The sequence below is a fragment of the Salvelinus sp. IW2-2015 genome, linkage group LG17 (genome assembly GCF_002910315.2).
Source record: "Salvelinus sp. IW2-2015 linkage group LG17, ASM291031v2, whole genome shotgun sequence".
Classification (NCBI taxonomy): Eukaryota; Metazoa; Chordata; class Actinopteri; order Salmoniformes; family Salmonidae; genus Salvelinus; species Salvelinus sp. IW2-2015.
This window is the reverse complement of record NC_036857.1, coordinates 4,222,966-4,240,555: the sequence shown is the minus strand read 5'-3', so window position 1 is coordinate 4,240,555 and position 17,590 is coordinate 4,222,966. Positions and strand designations below refer to the sequence as shown.

Genomic DNA, 17,590 nt, shown 5'->3' with positions numbered 1-17,590 from the left:
AATTCCCACAAATGATGAGCACTTGTTGGCTGCTTTTCCTTCACTCTGCGGTCCAACTCAACCCAAACCATCTCAATTGGGTTGAGGTTGTGTGATTGTGGAGGCCAGGTCATCTGATGCAGCACTCCATCACTCTCCTTCTTGGACAAATAGCCCTGGAGGTGTGCTGGGTCATTGTCCTGTTGAAAAAGAAATGATAGTCCCACTAAGCCCAAACCAGATGGGATGGCGTATTGCTGCAGAAACATGTGGTAGCCATGCCGGTTAWGTGTGCCTTGAATTCTAAATGAATCACAGACAGTGTCACCAGCAAAGTGTCAGTGTCACCAGTGTCACTCCTCCATGCTTCATGGTGGGAACTACACATGCAGAGATCATCCGTTCACCTACAACGCATCTTACAAAGACACTGATCAGACCAAAGGACAGATTTCCACCARTCTAATGTCCATTGCTCATGTTTCTTGGCCCAAGCAAGTCTCTTCTTCTTCTTGGTGTCCTTCAGTAGTGGTTTCTCTGCAGCAATTCCACCATGAGGCCTGATTCACGCAATCTCCTCTGAACAGTTGATGTTGAGATGWGTCTGTTACTTKAACACTTAAGCATTTATTTGGGCTGCAATTTCTGAGGCCGGTAACTAATGAACTTATCCTCTGYAGCAGAGGTAAMTCTGGGTCTTCCTTTCCTGTGGCGGACCTCATGAGAGCTGGTTTCATCATAGCGCTTGATGGGTTTTGCGACTSCACTCAAAGAAACAAAGAAACTTTTCTTGAAATGTTCTGCATTTGACTGACCTTCATGTCWTAAAGTAATGGACTGTCACCTCTCTTTGCTTATTTGAGCTGTTCTTGCCATAATATGGACTTGCTCTYTTACCAAATAGGGCTATCTTCTSTATACCACCCCTACCTTGTCACAAATAACTGATTGGCTCAAACGCATTAAGGAAGAAAGAAATTCCGCAAATTAACAAGGCACACTTGTTAATTGAAATGCATTCCAGRTGACTACCTCATGAAGCTGGTTGAGAGAATACCAAGAGTGTGCAAAGCTGTCATCAAGGCAAAGGCTGGCTACTTTGAMTTCTCAAATTTTTGTTTAACACTTTTTTGGTTACTACATGATTCCATGTGTTATTTCATAGTTTTGATGTCTTCACTATTATTATACAATGTAGAAAATAGTAAAAATAAAGAGAAACCCTTGAAAGAGTAAGTGTGAACAAACTTTTGACTGGTACTGTATATGTATGCATGTACAGTTGGAGTCGGAATTTTACATACACCGTAGTCAAATACATTTAGACTCAGGTTTTCACAATTCCTGACATTTAATCCAAGTAAAAATTCCCTGTCTTAGGTCAGTTAGGATCCCCACTTTATTTTAAGAATGTGAAACGTCAGAATAATAGTAGAGAGAATGATTTATTTCAGCTATTATTTCTTTCATCACATTCCCAGTGGGTCAGAAGTTTACATACACTCAATTAGTATTTGGTAGCATTGCCTTTAAATTGTTTAACTTGGGTCAAACGTTTCAAGTAGCCTTCCACAAGCTTCCCACAATAAGTTGGGGGAATGTTGGCCCATTCCTCCTGACAGAGCTGGTGTAACTGAGTTTCATCTTTGTAGGCCTCCTTGCTCACCACCGCTTTTTCAGTTCTGCCACAAATGTAATATTGGCTGAGGTCAGGGCTTTGTGATGCCACTCCAATACCTTGACATTGTGTTCCTTAAGCCATTTTGCCAGTTTGGAAGGTTTTTCTCTTGTCCTCATTTGGAGACCCATTTGCAACCAAGCTTTAACTTCCTGACTGATGTTTAGATGGTGCTTCAATATATCCATATCATTTTCCTTCCCCATGACGCCATCTATACTTGTGAAGTGCACCAGACCCTCTTGCAGCAAAGCACCCCCACAACATGATGCTGCAACCCCCATGCTCTTCACGGTTGGGATGGTTTCTTCAGCTTGCAAGCATCCTCCTTTTCCTCCAAACATAACGATGGTCATTATGGCCAAACAGTTCTATTTTTGTTTCATCAGACCAGAGGACATTTCTCCAAAAAGCACAATCTCTGTCCGCATGTGCAGTTGCAACCATAGTTTCTGGCTTTTTTATGGCGGTTTTGGAGCAGTGGCTTCTTCCTTGCTGAGCGGCCTTTCAGGTTATGTTGATATAGGACTCGTTTTACTGTGGATATTGATACTTTTGTACCCGTTTCTTCCAGCATCTTCACAAGGTCCTTTGTTGTTGTTCTGGGACTTTTCGCACCAAAGTACGTTCATCTCTAGGAGACAACGCGTCTCCTTTAGTGCTATAAACGGCTACGTGGTCCCATGGTGTTTATACTTGCAAACTATTGGTTGTACAGATGAATGTGGTACMTTCAGGCGTTTGGAAATTGCTCCCAAGGATGAACCAGACTTCTGGAGGTCTACAATTTKTTTATGAGGTCTTGGCTGATTTCTTTTGATTTTCCCATKATGTCAAGCAAAGAGGCACTGAGTTTGAAGGTAGGCCTTGAAATACATCCACAGTACACCTCCAATTGACTCAAATTATGTCAATTAGCCTATCAGAAGCTTCTAAAGCCATTTAAAAGGCACAGTCAACTTAGTGTATGTAAACTTGTGTTTAAGTTAGACACTGGGAGAAAATTCACCTTTCACCAGRACAGTTGGAAAACAGACCGAACCAGGTTTCCTCTAGGATTTTGCCGGTGCTTAACTCTATTCAGTTTCTTTTTATGCAAAAAAWTATAAAAATCCCTAGTCCTTTCCAATGACAAGCATACCCATAACATAATGCAGCCACTACCTTATGCATGAAAATATGAAGAGTGGTACTCAGTGATGTGTTTGCCCCAAACAAAGTTCTTTTTCCTCACTTTTTAAAATTGTTTTATTCTCTTCTGTTGTACTTTAGTGCCTTATTGCAAACAGRATGCATGTTTTGTAATATTTTTATTCTGTACAGGCCTCCTTTTCACCCTTTCATTTACATTAGTATTGTGGAGTAACTACAATGTTTAGCCATCCTCAGGTTTCTCCCATCACAGCCATGTAACTGTTTTAAAGTCACCATTGGCCTCTTGGTGAAATCCCTGAGCAGTTTCCTTCCTCTCCGGCAACTGAGTTAAGAAGGATGACTGTATCTTTGTAGTGACTGGGTGTATTGATACACCATCCAAAGTGTCATTAAAGAACTTTGCCATGCTCAAAGGGATATTCAATGTCTGCTTTTAAAATTTTTACTCATCTACCAAAAGGTGCCCTTCTTTGCGAGGCATTAGGAAATTCAATGTTCGACAAAGGGACCGTAACGATAATTGAATATGTAAGTTAGAGATGAGGTAGTCATTCAAAAATCATGTTAAACACTATTATTGCACACAGAGTGAGTCCATGTAACTTATTTTGTGACATGTTAAGCATATTTTTTTTACTTTGAACTTATTTAGGCTTGCCATAAAGTGGCTTAAAACTTACTGACCCAAGACATTTCATGTTTTCATTTAATTTGTTAAAAAAATAAATTCCACTCTGACATTATGGGGTATTGTGTAAGCCAGTGACAACATCTCAATTTAATCCATTTTAAATTCAGGCTGTAACAACAAAATGTGGAAAAAGTCAAGATGTGTGAATACTTTCTGAAGGCACTGTGTGTGTGTGTGTATGTATATAACACACATAAAAAAAGGGACTTCCTGGTTTAAATCAAGATGAAATATTAAAGTGTCATATGTGCCTTTCTGAATGGAGCAGCAGTGCAGTACGACTATCTCTAAAAATAGTCAGATCCTTTAGAAAGCGGTCTGAACAGTGTTCCCTCACTGCCAGTGCAGCCTGTATGGATACAGTATACGAGGTGTTTGTCATGCAGTCATGCATATATTGTGGAGAAGAATTGCTTTAGGTCTGAAAGACAGTGGGTTATGGAGAGAGCAGAGTTAGGGGTGTGTATATAATAAACTCACACTCGATGCAGCGGCAGCCCATCCTCAGACAGCGTGCGTACGCTTCCAGGGACGACTCACTAGAAAACTGGTCACCTGTCAGGTAGCTACAAACACACACACGACATCAGATAGTCCACAGAAGCCTCCTTTCCCTTCATCCTGTGTTMTTCACATCCCCTTCCATGGCAGTAGTGAAACATTGAATACAGAATCAAAGGTATTTCTGTCTTTGTTGGTTAGCGTAAACACCCCTTTCTCACTTAGCCAGGCAATTCAGACTTTATCAAAGCAACATGGACGTTTTCATTCCTCACTTCCAGGAGTATTGTTTCACAGCCAACACAAAAGGTTATCACATTAACCTCTTCTCACCATGTTTTCAATGGGAGGAAAATGACATTTTCCTACACAATCAAAGCCCAGTTCTCATTGTTAAAAAATAATTGTTAGATAATACCAATTTAATCTGATATACAGAACTGTAGGACACAAATCCCCTTGGACTAGGGAAAAATGTCTGGGAAACTATGCTTTCTCTCTTACCATTCATGTGAAGCCAGCATTAATACAACACTGATTTCAAATACAGTAATCCATTCTGCTCCCTCGCCCACTCCCTCTGTTCTTACGTGTTATGAGATGAGGATATCCAGTAATGAGACAGGGGGTTGTTCATGTCTTCAGGACACACCTGGTCCAGGGCTGAGTCCCAGACGGTGTTCTCTTTGGAAAATAGGTACGTCAGGAACTAGACCGAGGGGGGAGGGGAGACACGCAATCAATATTGGGGTTCTGATGAATGCAAAGAAACAGTCCAATGAAGAGCACTACCATGCGAAAACCAGGCACCCTTTGTGATTGTGTTCAACTGAAAGTCAGAGTTTTCTACTAATCACAGGCCAAAACATATGAAGTGTACCATCCTGTAGGTTGACACTAGAGCCACTTCCTTTGTCAGACATTTCAGACAAGTCACGTGGTTTGACAATAACTAATAATGTCTCCGTTCCACAGAACTCAGGCACATTCAGGTCACCAGCAAGATGTGGGTGTTATATTCCAAATTAAGTTATACAATGTGAAACCTGGGAGAAATGTCAAATCAAATTTTATTGGTCACATACACATATTTAGCAGATGTTATTGCGGGTGTAGTAAAATGCTTGTGTTCCTAGCTCCAACAGTGCAGTAATATCTAACAATTCACAACAATACACACTAATCTAAAAGTAAAGTAATGGAATTAAGAAATATATAAATATTAGGATGAGCAATGTCTGTTGGATGTACTCTCACCACTTTGTAACATGAAAGATTAATCATAGTGGCATTTTTATTTATTTTATTGCCTAGGAGTGAGAGAGAGAGGGGGGTGTGATTMGTTTCCCTAGGCAGACGGGTTGTTAACAATGTTCTCTAGGTCTGGGATTYCAGAGACTAGGGGACGAGCTTAAGAGTGAGAAGGTACCTCATCTTGGTGGTAGAAGGGCTGTTCCACCTCCCTCAGCGGGTCCTTCAGGTACCCAAACATAAACTCCTGCACCTTATTGTTGTCGGTGGCCCACAGCTCCTACSAACACACACAACACACACAACACATTGTTGCACAAATATGTTATTCAGGTCWTTTGATTTCCTTGTGTATCAACACGTAACACATTTACAAAAKAACTAGTTACTAAAGTGTATGACAAGTCAAGCGTTGTGTTGTACTGAATCCCTAGAAACTTAGGTAGATGATAATGCTATATCATCCAGTATACCTTCTGGGCCTCCAGAAGGAAAGTCTTGAAGTCTTCTAGTAAGATCTTCTGCTCTGGTCTCTCAATGAACCTGACAGAGGGAGAGCGGTGTTACACAACTCACATCTACAGTATAACATGATGCTCAGGCGGCTTGGGTGTGTGAGTATCTACCTCTGTAGAAAAGGAATCTCCATCTGAAAGACAAACGTAAAGAAAATTATTAAACACAATAAACCTTGTCGTTTCAGTATGACAACACAGCTCCAGTCTGTCTGCCTGCCTGCTGGGCCTAATGGTTCCTACCATAGAATCTGTGGGTTTTAACTGGCCTCTTGATTCGGGAGCCATTTGAGAAGCAGACAGACAGAGAGAGGGGGTGAGAGAGAAGATTAGGATAGAAGGCTGAAGATGACTTACAGCTTTCTGGGCGTCAAACATCAGGCTGCGATAGAGCTGGGAAAACTGGCTAAAGGACACGTCTCCATTCCTCAACTCCGAGTCCTGAGAGAAAGAGTGAGAGGAGAGGGGGCAATGTTGCCACAGGGTTAGGATGACACTGGAAACACACACTGGTGGGGGGGGGGGGTATTAGGGAAATGTGATGTGTGAGGATGTTACCGGAAGTTTCTCTCTGAGGAACTTCATGTTGGGGACCCTGTAGTTAACCTGGCACAGCATGCTCTTCAGATCCTTACAGGATATCCTAAAATACACACAAYGCCAAACACACAAATGAAGATGCGCACACATACACACTTCTGGAAGAGTGCCATGTAGTGACTTCACCTCAGGACTACTTAAAGGAAGCTTCTTCTGAATGGGGGGGTGCTCTCACACACTCACACACACACACCAGGAAGCTGTGCAGGTCTGTGGCTGAAAGGTTAGTTCCTTCACACCTCCACATCACGTACACACACCAGCCAGAGCTGGTAGGAAGCTTCTTCAAAAACTATTAAGCTGTGCTCATTCCCTAGTTGTGCATACAGTGCATTTGGAAAGTATTCAGACSCCTTCCCTTTTTCCACATTTTGTTACGTTACATCCTTATTCTAAAACGGATTAAATAAAAACATTTCCTCATCAATCTACACACAATAACCCATAATGACAAAGCGAAAACAGGTTTAGAAAATGTTGCACATTTATTATAAAATYGCAAACATTTCTAAAAACCTCTTTGTTTTGTCATTATGGGTTATTGTGTAGATGGATGAGAAAGAATAACTATTTTATCAAYTTTAGAATAAAGCTGTAACGTAACAAAATGTGGRAAAATAATACTTTCCGCATGCATTGTATGGTTTTACTTTCATCCCTAGTCTGTCCAAAATGCCTCTGGCTGGCCTATATTGCTATTTGCTACAGCAGGTGGCTAGTCATACTGGTCTAAATTATTGATAATACACTAACCCAAATGTACCAAGTCTCCGAAAGAAAAGCATTATTGCTCTCCATTATCTCCAAGCTGATGCAATGCTTTTTCAATAATTTACAGTGCCTTCAGAAAGTATTCAGACCCCTTGACTTAATCTACATTTTGTTAGGTTACAGCCGTATTCTAAAATGGATTCAATTGTTGTTTTTCATCAATCTACACACAATACACACAAGGAGCGGCGGACTATGTATTTTTGTAAATAACAGCTGGTGCACGATATCTAAGGAAGTCTTGCGCTATTGCTCGCCTGAGGTAGAGTATCTCATGATAAACTCTCTCGGTAGGTAGTGTTGTCTACAGGTTATCTGTATTCTTCATAGCAATTTACATACCACCACAGTTAGAGGCTGGCACTAAGACAGCATTGAATGAGCTGTATTCTGCCATAAGCAAACAAGAAAACGCTCACCCAGAGGCGGCGCTCCTAGTAGCCGGGGACTTTAATGCAGGGAAACTTAAATACGTTTTACCAAATTTCTATCAGCATGTTAAATGTGCAACCAGAGGAAACAGAACTCTGGACCACTTATACTCCACATACAGAGACGCATACAAAGCTCTACCTCGCCCTCCAATTGGCAAATTAGACCATAATTCTATTCTCCTGATTCCTGCTTACAAGCAAAAATTTGATTAATAAAAAAGTGGTCAGGTGAAGCAGATGCTAAGCTACAGGAACGTTTTGCTAGCACAGACTGGAATATGTTCCGGGATTCCTCCGATGGCATTGAGGAGAACACCACATCAGTCATTGGCTTCATCAATAAGTSCATCGATGACGTCGTCCCCACAGTGACCCTACGTACATACCCCAACCAGAAGTCATGGATTACAGGCAGCATCTGCACTGAGCTAAAGGCTAGAGCTGCCGCTTTCAAGAAGCGGGACTCTAACCCGGAAGCTTATAAGAAATCCCGCTATGCACTCSGACAAACCATCAAACAGGCAAAGCGTCAATACAGGACTAAGATTGTACTACACCCGGCCCTGACGCTCGTCAGATGTAGCATGGCTTGCAAACCATTACAGGCTACAAAGGAAAGCACAGCCGAGAGCTGCCCAGTGACACAAGCCAACCAGACGAGCTAAACTACTTCTATGCTCRCTTTGAGGCAAATAAAACTGAAACATGCATGAGAGCACCAGCTGTTCCGGAAGACTGTGWGATCACGCTCTACGCAGCAGATGTGAGTAATACCTTAAAAACAGGTCAACATTCACAAGGCCGCAGGGCCAGACGGTTTACCAGGACGTGTACTGCGAGCATGCGCTGACCAACTGGCAAGTGTCTTCACTGACATTTTCAACCTCTCCCTGTCTGAGTCTGTAATACCAACATGGTTTAAGCTGGCCACCATAGTGCCTGTGCCCAAGAACACTAAAGGTATCCTGGCTAAATGACTACCGACCCGTAGCACTCACATCTGTAGCCATGAAGTGCTTTGAAAGGCTGGTTTCATCCCAGAAACCCTAGACCCACTCCAATTTGCAAACCGCCCCAACAGATCCACAGATGATGCAATCTCTACTGCACTCCACACTGCCCTTTCCCACCTGGACAAAAGGAACACCTATGTCAGAATGTTATTCATTGACTACAGCTCAGCGTTCAACACCAGTGCCCTCAAAGCTCATCAATAAGATAAGGACCCTGGGACTAAACACCTCCCTCTGCAACTGGATCCTGGACTTCCTGACGTGCCACCCCCAGGTGGTGAGGATAGGTAACAACATCTACCACGCTGATCCTCAAYACAGGGGCCCCTCAGGGGTGCGTGCTCGTCCCCTCCTGTACACTCATGACTGCACGGCCAGGCACGACTCCAACACCATCATTAAGTTTGCCAATGACACAACAGTGTGCTCATTCCTGATCACCGACAAYGACGAGACAGCCTATAGGGAGGTCAGAGACCTGACCGTGTGGTGCCAGGACAACAACCTCTCCCTCAATGTGATCAARACAAAGGAGATGATTGTTGACTACGKAAAAAGAGGACCAAGCACACCCCATTCTCATCAACAGGGCTACAGTGGAGCAGGTTGAGAGCTTCAAGTTCCTTGGTGTCCACATCACCAACAAACTAACATGGTCCAAGCACACCAAGACAGTYGTGAATAGGCCACGACAAAACCTATTCCCCCTCAGGAGACTGAAAAGATTTGGCATGGGCCAAGTCTAGGTCCAAGAGGCTTCTAAACAGCTTCTACCCCCAAGCCATAAGACTCCTGAACAGCTAGTTAAATGGCTCCCAGACTATTGCATTGCCCCCTCTCCACACCACTGCTACTCTGTTGTCATTTATTAAAGTAACTATGCATTAGCACTACCTACATGTACATACTACTCAACCAACCGGTGTCCCCGCACATTGACTCTGTATCGGTACCCCCCTGCATATAGTCTCACTATTGTTTATTTACTGCTGCTCTTTAATTACTTGTTACTTTTAAGCTCTTTATCTCTATTTTTGAAACGTCATTGTTAGGTTAGGGCTCGTAAGTAAGCATTCACTGTAAGGTCTACATCTGTTGTATTCGCCCATGTAGACTAATACAATGTGATTTGAATACCCTATAATGACAAAGCCAAAAACAGGTTTAGACATTTCTGCTCATTTATTTAAAAAAATATAATATTTACATAAGTATTCAGACCCTTTACTCAGTACTTTGTTGAAACACCTTTGCAGCAATTACAGCCTAGAGTCTTCTTGGTATGATGCTACAAGCTTGGCACCTGCATTTGGGAGATTCTCCATTCTTGGTTTCATCAGACCAGAGAATCTTGTTCTCATGGTCTTATTTATTTATTTCACCTTTATTTGACCAGGTAGCAAGTTGAGAACAGTTCTCATTTACAACTGCGACCTGGCCAAGATAAAGCAAACAGTTCACACATACAACACACAGAGTTACACATGGAGTTTAACAAACATACAGTCAAAATACAGTAGAAAAATAAGTCTATATACAATGTGAGCAAATGAGGTGAGATAAGGGAGGTAAAGGCAAAAAAGCCAGGTGGCGAGGTAAATACAAATAGCAAGTAAAACACTGGAATGGTAGATTTGCAGTGGAAGAATGTGCAAAGTAGAGATATATAATAAAGGGTGTATAAGGAGCAAAAATAAATAATAAAAATACAGTAGGAAGAGGTAGTTGTTTGGGCTAAATTATAAATGGTGTATGTACAGTGCAGTATCCTGTGAGCTGCTCTGACAGCTGGTGCTTAAAGCTAGTGAGGGAATAAGTGTTTCCAGTTTCAGAGATTTTTTGTAGTTCGTTCCAGTCATTGGCAGCAGAGAACTGGAAGGAGAGGCAGCCAAAGGAGGAAATTGGCTTTGGGGGTGACCAGAGAGATATACCTGCTGGAGGCGTGTGCTACAGGTGGGTGCTGCTATGGTACCGCGAGCTTGGAGCGGGGAACGTTAGCCTAGCAGGGTCTTGTAGATGACCTGGAGCCAGTGGGTTTGGCGACGAGTATGAAGCGAGGGCCAGCCAACGAGMGCGTACAGGTCGCAGTGGTGGGTAGTGTATGGGGCTTTGGTGACAAAACGGATGGCACTGTGATAGACTGCATCCAATTTATTGAGTAGGGTATTGGAGGCTATTTTGTAAATGACATCGCCGAAGTCGAGGAYCGGTAGGATGGTCAGTTTTACGAGGGTATGTTTGGCAGCATGAGTGAGTCAGAGTCTTTAGGTGCCTTTTGGCCTCCCTGACTGACCAAGACCCTTCTCCCCGATTGCCCAGTTTGGCCAGGTGGCCAGCTCTAGGAAGAGTCTTTGTGGTTCCAAACTTCTTCCATTTAAGAATAATGGAGGCCAATGTGTTCTTGGGGACCTTCAATGCTGCAGAATTGTTTTGGTACCCTTCCCCAGACCTGTGCCTTGACAAAATCTTGTCTCAGAGCTCTACAGACAATTCCTTTGATCTCATGGGTTGGTTTTTGCTCTGACGTGCACTGTCAACTGTGGGACCTTATATAGACAGGTGTGTACCTGTCCAAATCATGTCCAGTCAATTGAATTTAACACAGGTGGACTCCAATCAAGGATCTCAAGGATGATCAATGGAAACAAGATACACCCGAGCTCAATTTCGAGTCTCATAGCAAAGGGTCTGAATACTTGTGTAAAGGTATGTTTTAAATTTTTTATACATTTGAAAATAAATCTAAAAACCTGTTTCACTTTGTCATTATGGGGTATTGTGTGTAGATTGMTGAGTAAAAAAMMCAATATKAATCCATTTTAGAATAAGGTTGTAACATAACAAAATGTGGAAAAAGTCAAGGGGTCTGAATACTTTCCGATGGTACTGTATTTAGTTCATGTCTAAAAGCACTGATTTATTTAACTTACTTGTCTTCTCTGTTGCGATCTACCGCATAAAACTGCTTCCGTAACCACCTGGGTGAAAAAAAGAGTTACATTGAAGAATGAGTCTTCAACACCGAAAGTGCTGTGATAGCCATTTGCAACGTACCATCAAGTGATGCCCACACAGCCTACCCAACCGAATAAAGGTGTACCTCTCTATCTGTAGAGGGGTGGGGGATTTGAGTGTGTCTGCCACCAGCCAGGTCAGCCCCTTCACCCACATGGTCATCTCCTCATCAGACGTCGCTGGGGAGAGGGGTCAAGGGTTAGGCGTCAACGTCCTGACATTCAAGTTCCATATTATGGTATGGGTGTGTCTCTACCTRACAAAACGGAAGGCGGTAGGAGGTAATACTGTGGTGTGTATTTAGTATTTACCCGCTAGGCTGAGTGCTTTGAGGCGGAACTCAGTGCCGTGTAGGATGACGAAGCAGTGAGCCTGGTCTAGTCGTGCTGTAGCGTCCTCCACATAGCGCTCAAAGTCCCGAGACTTCTGGCCCGCTCGGATCTCCTTTATCTCTCGGATATCAACTGGAGGGGGGACAGATACAGGGGTCAGCCAAGTCACTCCAACATGAAACAGTCTGTTAAGGTTAGCTAAACAGTATCCACCAATCACATTTGGTTTGCACATTTTCAAGCAGAGCAGAGTGTTACAAATGCATGACATATTAAGACACTGCTCTTTAGTCCAGCCACACTGTTGCAACAGACTGGCCAAGGGACAGACCTTCAGAGGACCACAACCCACCCACACACACACACACACCTGCTCACTATAATGGCCGACCGGGCCTCAGAGGAGACAGAACAAGAGCTTTCCTTCTTTGCCTTGCAGATGGTGATCAAAAGCTAATGAACAGAAACCTGAATATCCCAATTTAGTGCATGTTTCAGTGCATACCTTGAACTTCGTCATAAATCATGTCAATGGGAGATTTGTGCAAGACATCTAGTTACTGTATAAATGTGCATCTCAAGTTCTGATTTGGCCAGAAGAATGAGCTGTGAAGCATATGGAGAGTTGAAGTTACAGACAGTAGCAAAGTGGGATTGTGTTAGTGACAGTGTTGAGGTACACCGATTGTCCTGGTGCAGTTAGTTAGGCAATAAGATATTCACACACACACGTCTCTCATAGCTCTGCTCCTGCTCCTCTTCCTGCCCTAAACCACACATCCTGTGCTGCTCTGCCGCCTACACTGTCTGTGTGTCTGTGTGTGCGTATGTACCCACCTTCTTACATCTCGAAGAATCTCACACACAAAACACACATCTACTTTGCATCACATGCATCTATGCAGCAGACTTCCGTTGAGACTAAGTCAATCTGACAGGTTGATATTCGAGAGAACATGTAAGTCAGTCTAAATATTTGCAGAGTTATTGTGAAGCTCCAGGAAATAAGAGCTAGCCAGAGGTGTGACCTTACACAGGGAGAGGAGAGGAGGCATCCTGACTAACATACCGACACGTCTCTCCCTGTTTGCTCTTCATTTTACTTCCCTCTAGCCCATTAACCTTTCTCTCATTGGCTCACAACTATCTGTGTTTACTTTAGGGAKAATATGCACGTTTGAGGATGAAAGCATGGGAGGATAACAACAAACTACACTGAAGTGTAGTTTGTTTTGAAGTATTAGAGCAGAGCTGTTGAACTTWGAACAAACTAATTGGCCCATGCACAGTCACCCATGATGTAGGCTATATTTGACTGTGGTATTGCAGAGGTTGTCCTTTTTCATTAGACTTGTGTACTGAAAGGATGGAAAATCCTAGTTCAAGGCATGCCATTGGCCTACATATACTGACTGACAGTTTCCACAGAGGCGTGCAGGTGCCTTTGTCGGAACACACACACACCTCTCTCTCAAATCTGAGACGGGTTCAGCATATCAAAATATCTCCCACCAAAAAAAAAAAAGAGTTTTCGTCAGAATCTCACCACAACATTTATCAGAAGATCTTATCCAATGTGACAGCTACAATAACTTTCAAAAGGAAGCTCATGGTCCACACAGAATGGAACCAGGCCAGCCACCGCTGCATGTCTGCAGTTACTGGGTCTCGGATTCTGTTGTGTGCAGTCACTGATGTAGCCACCTCATCAACGCCTTTATCCATGTCTAGTAAACCCTCTTTCCTATAGTGGGATTCTAATAAGCATGATCCTTACCCTAACCCTAAAATAGCTTCACTCAGAAAAAACAGGTTTGGTTTCAGATTTGTTTACACACTGGCTTGGGACTGATTTGTGCTTACTAAACTAGGGCATGGAGATATCTGGGGGAATAATTGTCGGCACAAATGAGAACCTATGTTGTCCACATTCTCAGGTCACACTGAGTGCAAGTGCTCGGACTACATTCTGCCAACACTGGGATTTCAGTCTTAGTGACACTAGCTAAACCAGAAAGTCTTACAACATACAAGTGCCATGTTAAGAAATGCCAGTAACACCTGTTCAAACAAGAGTTTAGATTTGTCAAGTAGGCTTATTTACTACATGTTCCTGGCTGGCTGAGAGTATAAAGACATACTGTCTACCACTACACCAAAACCCTGATGTTTGTGTGTTGATGCAAGCTATGACTGTGGTTAGATAAAGGCACACACACACCAGGCCTGGTGTGTTTGAGATGAGGGGGTCACCTGCTTGATGTGTGTTTGGGACAGGACCGTCTCGGCCACACTGACATTTTGGGTCTCTGTCTGTTCCGTCTAGAATTTTCGCGGTGCACTTAGACCTAAGCTGTGGTCTTCGCTTGAGATTCAGTCAGGGGTAGGCGGGGAAAGCAGCAGTGAGGCGGCTGGGTTAGGGKTTGATAGGTTACTGAGCCACACAAAAAGTTATGTCCGTTAGTGCAGTCCTTCACTCCTGTGAGGTTAGTGTACATCAAATAAGTGAACTGCTGTTCACCTGTTACAATTTGAATACTACATCACTTATTATATGCCAAATGTTTATCAGGGGACCAAAAGCACACCAATCACTAAGGAGGTATTGACACATTGACTAGGTACAGGTAGTCCTTGTAAATGTTATTTACTTTTTTGCCAMTCTTTTCTTACTTTTTAACTCTGCATTGTTGGGAAAGGGCTGTAAGTAAGCATTTCACGGTAAAGTCTACACCTGTTGTATTCGGGACATGTGACAAATACAATTAGATTTGTATTAAATTCAAATTACATTTGATAATTTACTAGGGAGAATGATCTACATAGGCCTACAGCAGGTAATTGGACATCATCATTATTTCCTCTGAGGCAACCAGCAAGCATCAAAAATGCTGAGTCAGTGGTGATGTGAGAGACCCACTGATCTCCCCGTCATCGATAGGTTGGAAGACTAAAATGGCGCTGATTCTTTCCCAAATGATCCCACACTTCCAGTAAAAACTAYCCATTCTATTTTTAAGGAGACGCATTCGCCAATATCATCTCACTCGCAAAGAGTAGGATATCATATGACGACGTTGTCAAGTACCGAAACTCCTCCACGGAGTTGAGCAAAGACTACATTTTTCTAAATTAACCTCCGACTCCTTAAAGTTGCTATGAATACATACTTCACAAATGTAAAACTGTTCACCTGTGTTTGTTGTTGCGTGCCTTAATTTGTTTCCTGAAATCCTTAAGTTTTAATAAACCATTTTTTCCCTTTCTCCTTGGCTGCATCCGGAGCAGAGTACAGCTGTGTGAGAGGCATCCTGCTACCCGGGAGACCGTTCTGAGTGAGGGGCGCACGCACAAGGCTCCCTTCACGAAAACACACAGGGCCTGTGATGAATTTGACACTTCTATCCAGCATGCGTTTCTACACTTTATTTAACACTGGGACAAAAAGATATGTAGGTCATGTTCAAATGGGGCCAAATAAGGATGTTTCAATAGGCTATAGGCCTGACTTTTTGGATTTGCTCTGGCCTCGTGTGACATGGTTTTTCCATTATCTGAACATTGAACACGCTTCAAATCCCATAATTGCTTCATAATAGTACTAACAAATACACAATTTCGTAATTGCACACATCTAATCACAAGCTACTGGACAAAATGACATAGCAAGTGTTTTGTTATTGTGTGACACTCGTGCCTCTCACAGCTTTGTTGTTTTGTAAAAACATTCCTGTTTATGACAGCAGGTAAACAGACCGGTTTGGCGTCATATTCTCCKGTCAGAACATATTCTGTGCGACAGTGACGACCAGTTACCCAATTTTTTGACAAAGATAGACCAAAATTATATTCATTGGATGAAACAGAATATCATGCAGCCTATGCATTGCACACATTTTCGAAAGTGAGAGCCATACTCACTTTCTCCCTCTATTTTATCCGTGCCTCGGGTCCAGATAATTGTCCTCGTCTCAAGTTTGACCTGAAATGTCCTTCTCTCAGGTCGCTGGGACTTTTTGGAGTAAAACAAAGTCAACACGGTCCCCAATTCCAGATCCCGGTAAAGATTGTTCATCTCGGTGTCACTCTCAATCCACGGAATGGGTCCGTTGGAAAAGAAGCCCGAGGTCCCAGCCATGTTCACTTCCCCCGTTTGTTGTCCTTTTCCTTTCAGAACAATCTCCACAGCCAGGGGCTAGACATAGACAGGGATACCTACAGAAGAGGGGGAAAACCCATGAAAACCTATTCTCTGGAGTTGATAATCTATTTGGCTAAGGTCTGTCAAACTTGCATATTGCCTTACTGTTAGAAATATGGCTAGGTGAGTTTAGGTGTAGGCCTAAACCTATGTTATTAGGGTAATATGTTGTGCAATAGTCYTCGCTATGATGCTACATATTTTGTGCAGTAGGCCTACAGGTGCTGGACTGAAAAAATGACAGACGTGCACCAATCAACTCTAGCTGATCACACACTAGGTATGGGAATATAGAAACCGATTTACACAATTTTAGAACACTTTTCTCACGAAGATAATACATGGAAATCCACAGGTTTTAACTGTAATCCGCGGCACATTTAAATAGATTAGATGGGATTTGAACCCTCTGAAACTGGCCTATTAGCTCAATGGAATCTGTTTCCTTCCCAAGCTACACATAAAGTTTAATTCCATGGGCCCAGATTCTGCTCTTTTTGTAACAAGCAATACAAAATAACAKTCGTTGCGAAAGAGAGAGCGGATACACTGCGAGGCAAGGAATTCCGTGCTACATTTTCCTAAAGGCGAGGGTGGTGGGCAGTTGTTCGGCCAAGGAAGTATGGCTGATTTCAACGCAGACAAACCCAGTTAGCTATCGCCATAGCATTTATTTTAGGTCACCCTTCTAGTACCCTTCGTCTTACCGTCTCAAAATCCAACTGGAACACGCGAGCAGCGCAACAATAGCAGAACAACACCTCGGTATATCGCCGCAATCACGGCCCCGCTCATCTCCGCCGGTCCAACTTCGGCTGTCCTCCTGTCTTCCCCTTTTTTGTGATTATATCATTGTGGTCCCGACAGTGTACGAACGCTTCAGTCGTGAGGAGAAAGATCCCTTTTCCTTTTGCGTCCTGTCACAGTTCCCCATCGACCGAGAGAGCCATAAGCAAGTTTTGTCTGTATCATGCACGGCTCGGGCCCTTCCCCCATCCGACCCCTCTGTACAACAAAGCATCGGATAGATCGGCCTCTTAAAGATACAGCACTTACTTTTCCACCTCTGTCTACTTTGTTTTCATAATTATCTGTTTACTCTTAGGCTAACTAACCATCGCTAATTATTGCGCGCCTTTGGTCAGTGTCAGTGAGAACTAAAAGTTCCGTCAGATAGTATTCAAACCCCTTGACTTTTTCCACATTTTGTTGTTACAGCCTGAATTTAAAATGGATTAAATTGAGATTTTGTGTCACTGGCCTGCCTAGTCAAAGTGGAATTATGTATTTAGACATTTAGTTTGTTTGTTGTTTGCTAATTATTTTACAAACTCATAAAATGTATTGAGTCAGTAAGTATTCAACCCCTTTGTTATGCCAAGCCTAAATAAATTCAGGAGTAAACAGTCGCATAAGTTGCATAGACTCACTCGGTGTGCAATAATAGTGTTTTT

The 17,590-nt window shown here is 42.8% G+C and overlaps 1 protein-coding gene across 1 annotated transcript in view; it reads right to left on the bottom strand.

Annotated features, from left to right (window-relative positions):
• Positions 1-17,150, bottom strand: part of plcg1 (phospholipase C, gamma 1) — a 36,907-nt gene extending 19,757 nt beyond the window's left edge. Inside the window, 12 exon segments of the mRNA XM_024005544.2 lie at positions 3,984-4,069; positions 4,595-4,713; positions 5,434-5,535; positions 5,729-5,798; positions 5,882-5,904; positions 6,128-6,211; positions 6,329-6,413; positions 11,519-11,566; positions 11,689-11,782; positions 11,915-12,067; positions 15,857-16,150; positions 16,844-17,150. Of these exon segments, the coding sequence (XP_023861312.1) occupies positions 3,984-4,069; positions 4,595-4,713; positions 5,434-5,535; positions 5,729-5,798; positions 5,882-5,904; positions 6,128-6,211; positions 6,329-6,413; positions 11,519-11,566; positions 11,689-11,782; positions 11,915-12,067; positions 15,857-16,073 (1,081 nt within the window). The 5' untranslated portion in view covers positions 16,074-16,150; positions 16,844-17,150.
• Positions 17,151-17,590: the final 440 nt, after the last annotated feature.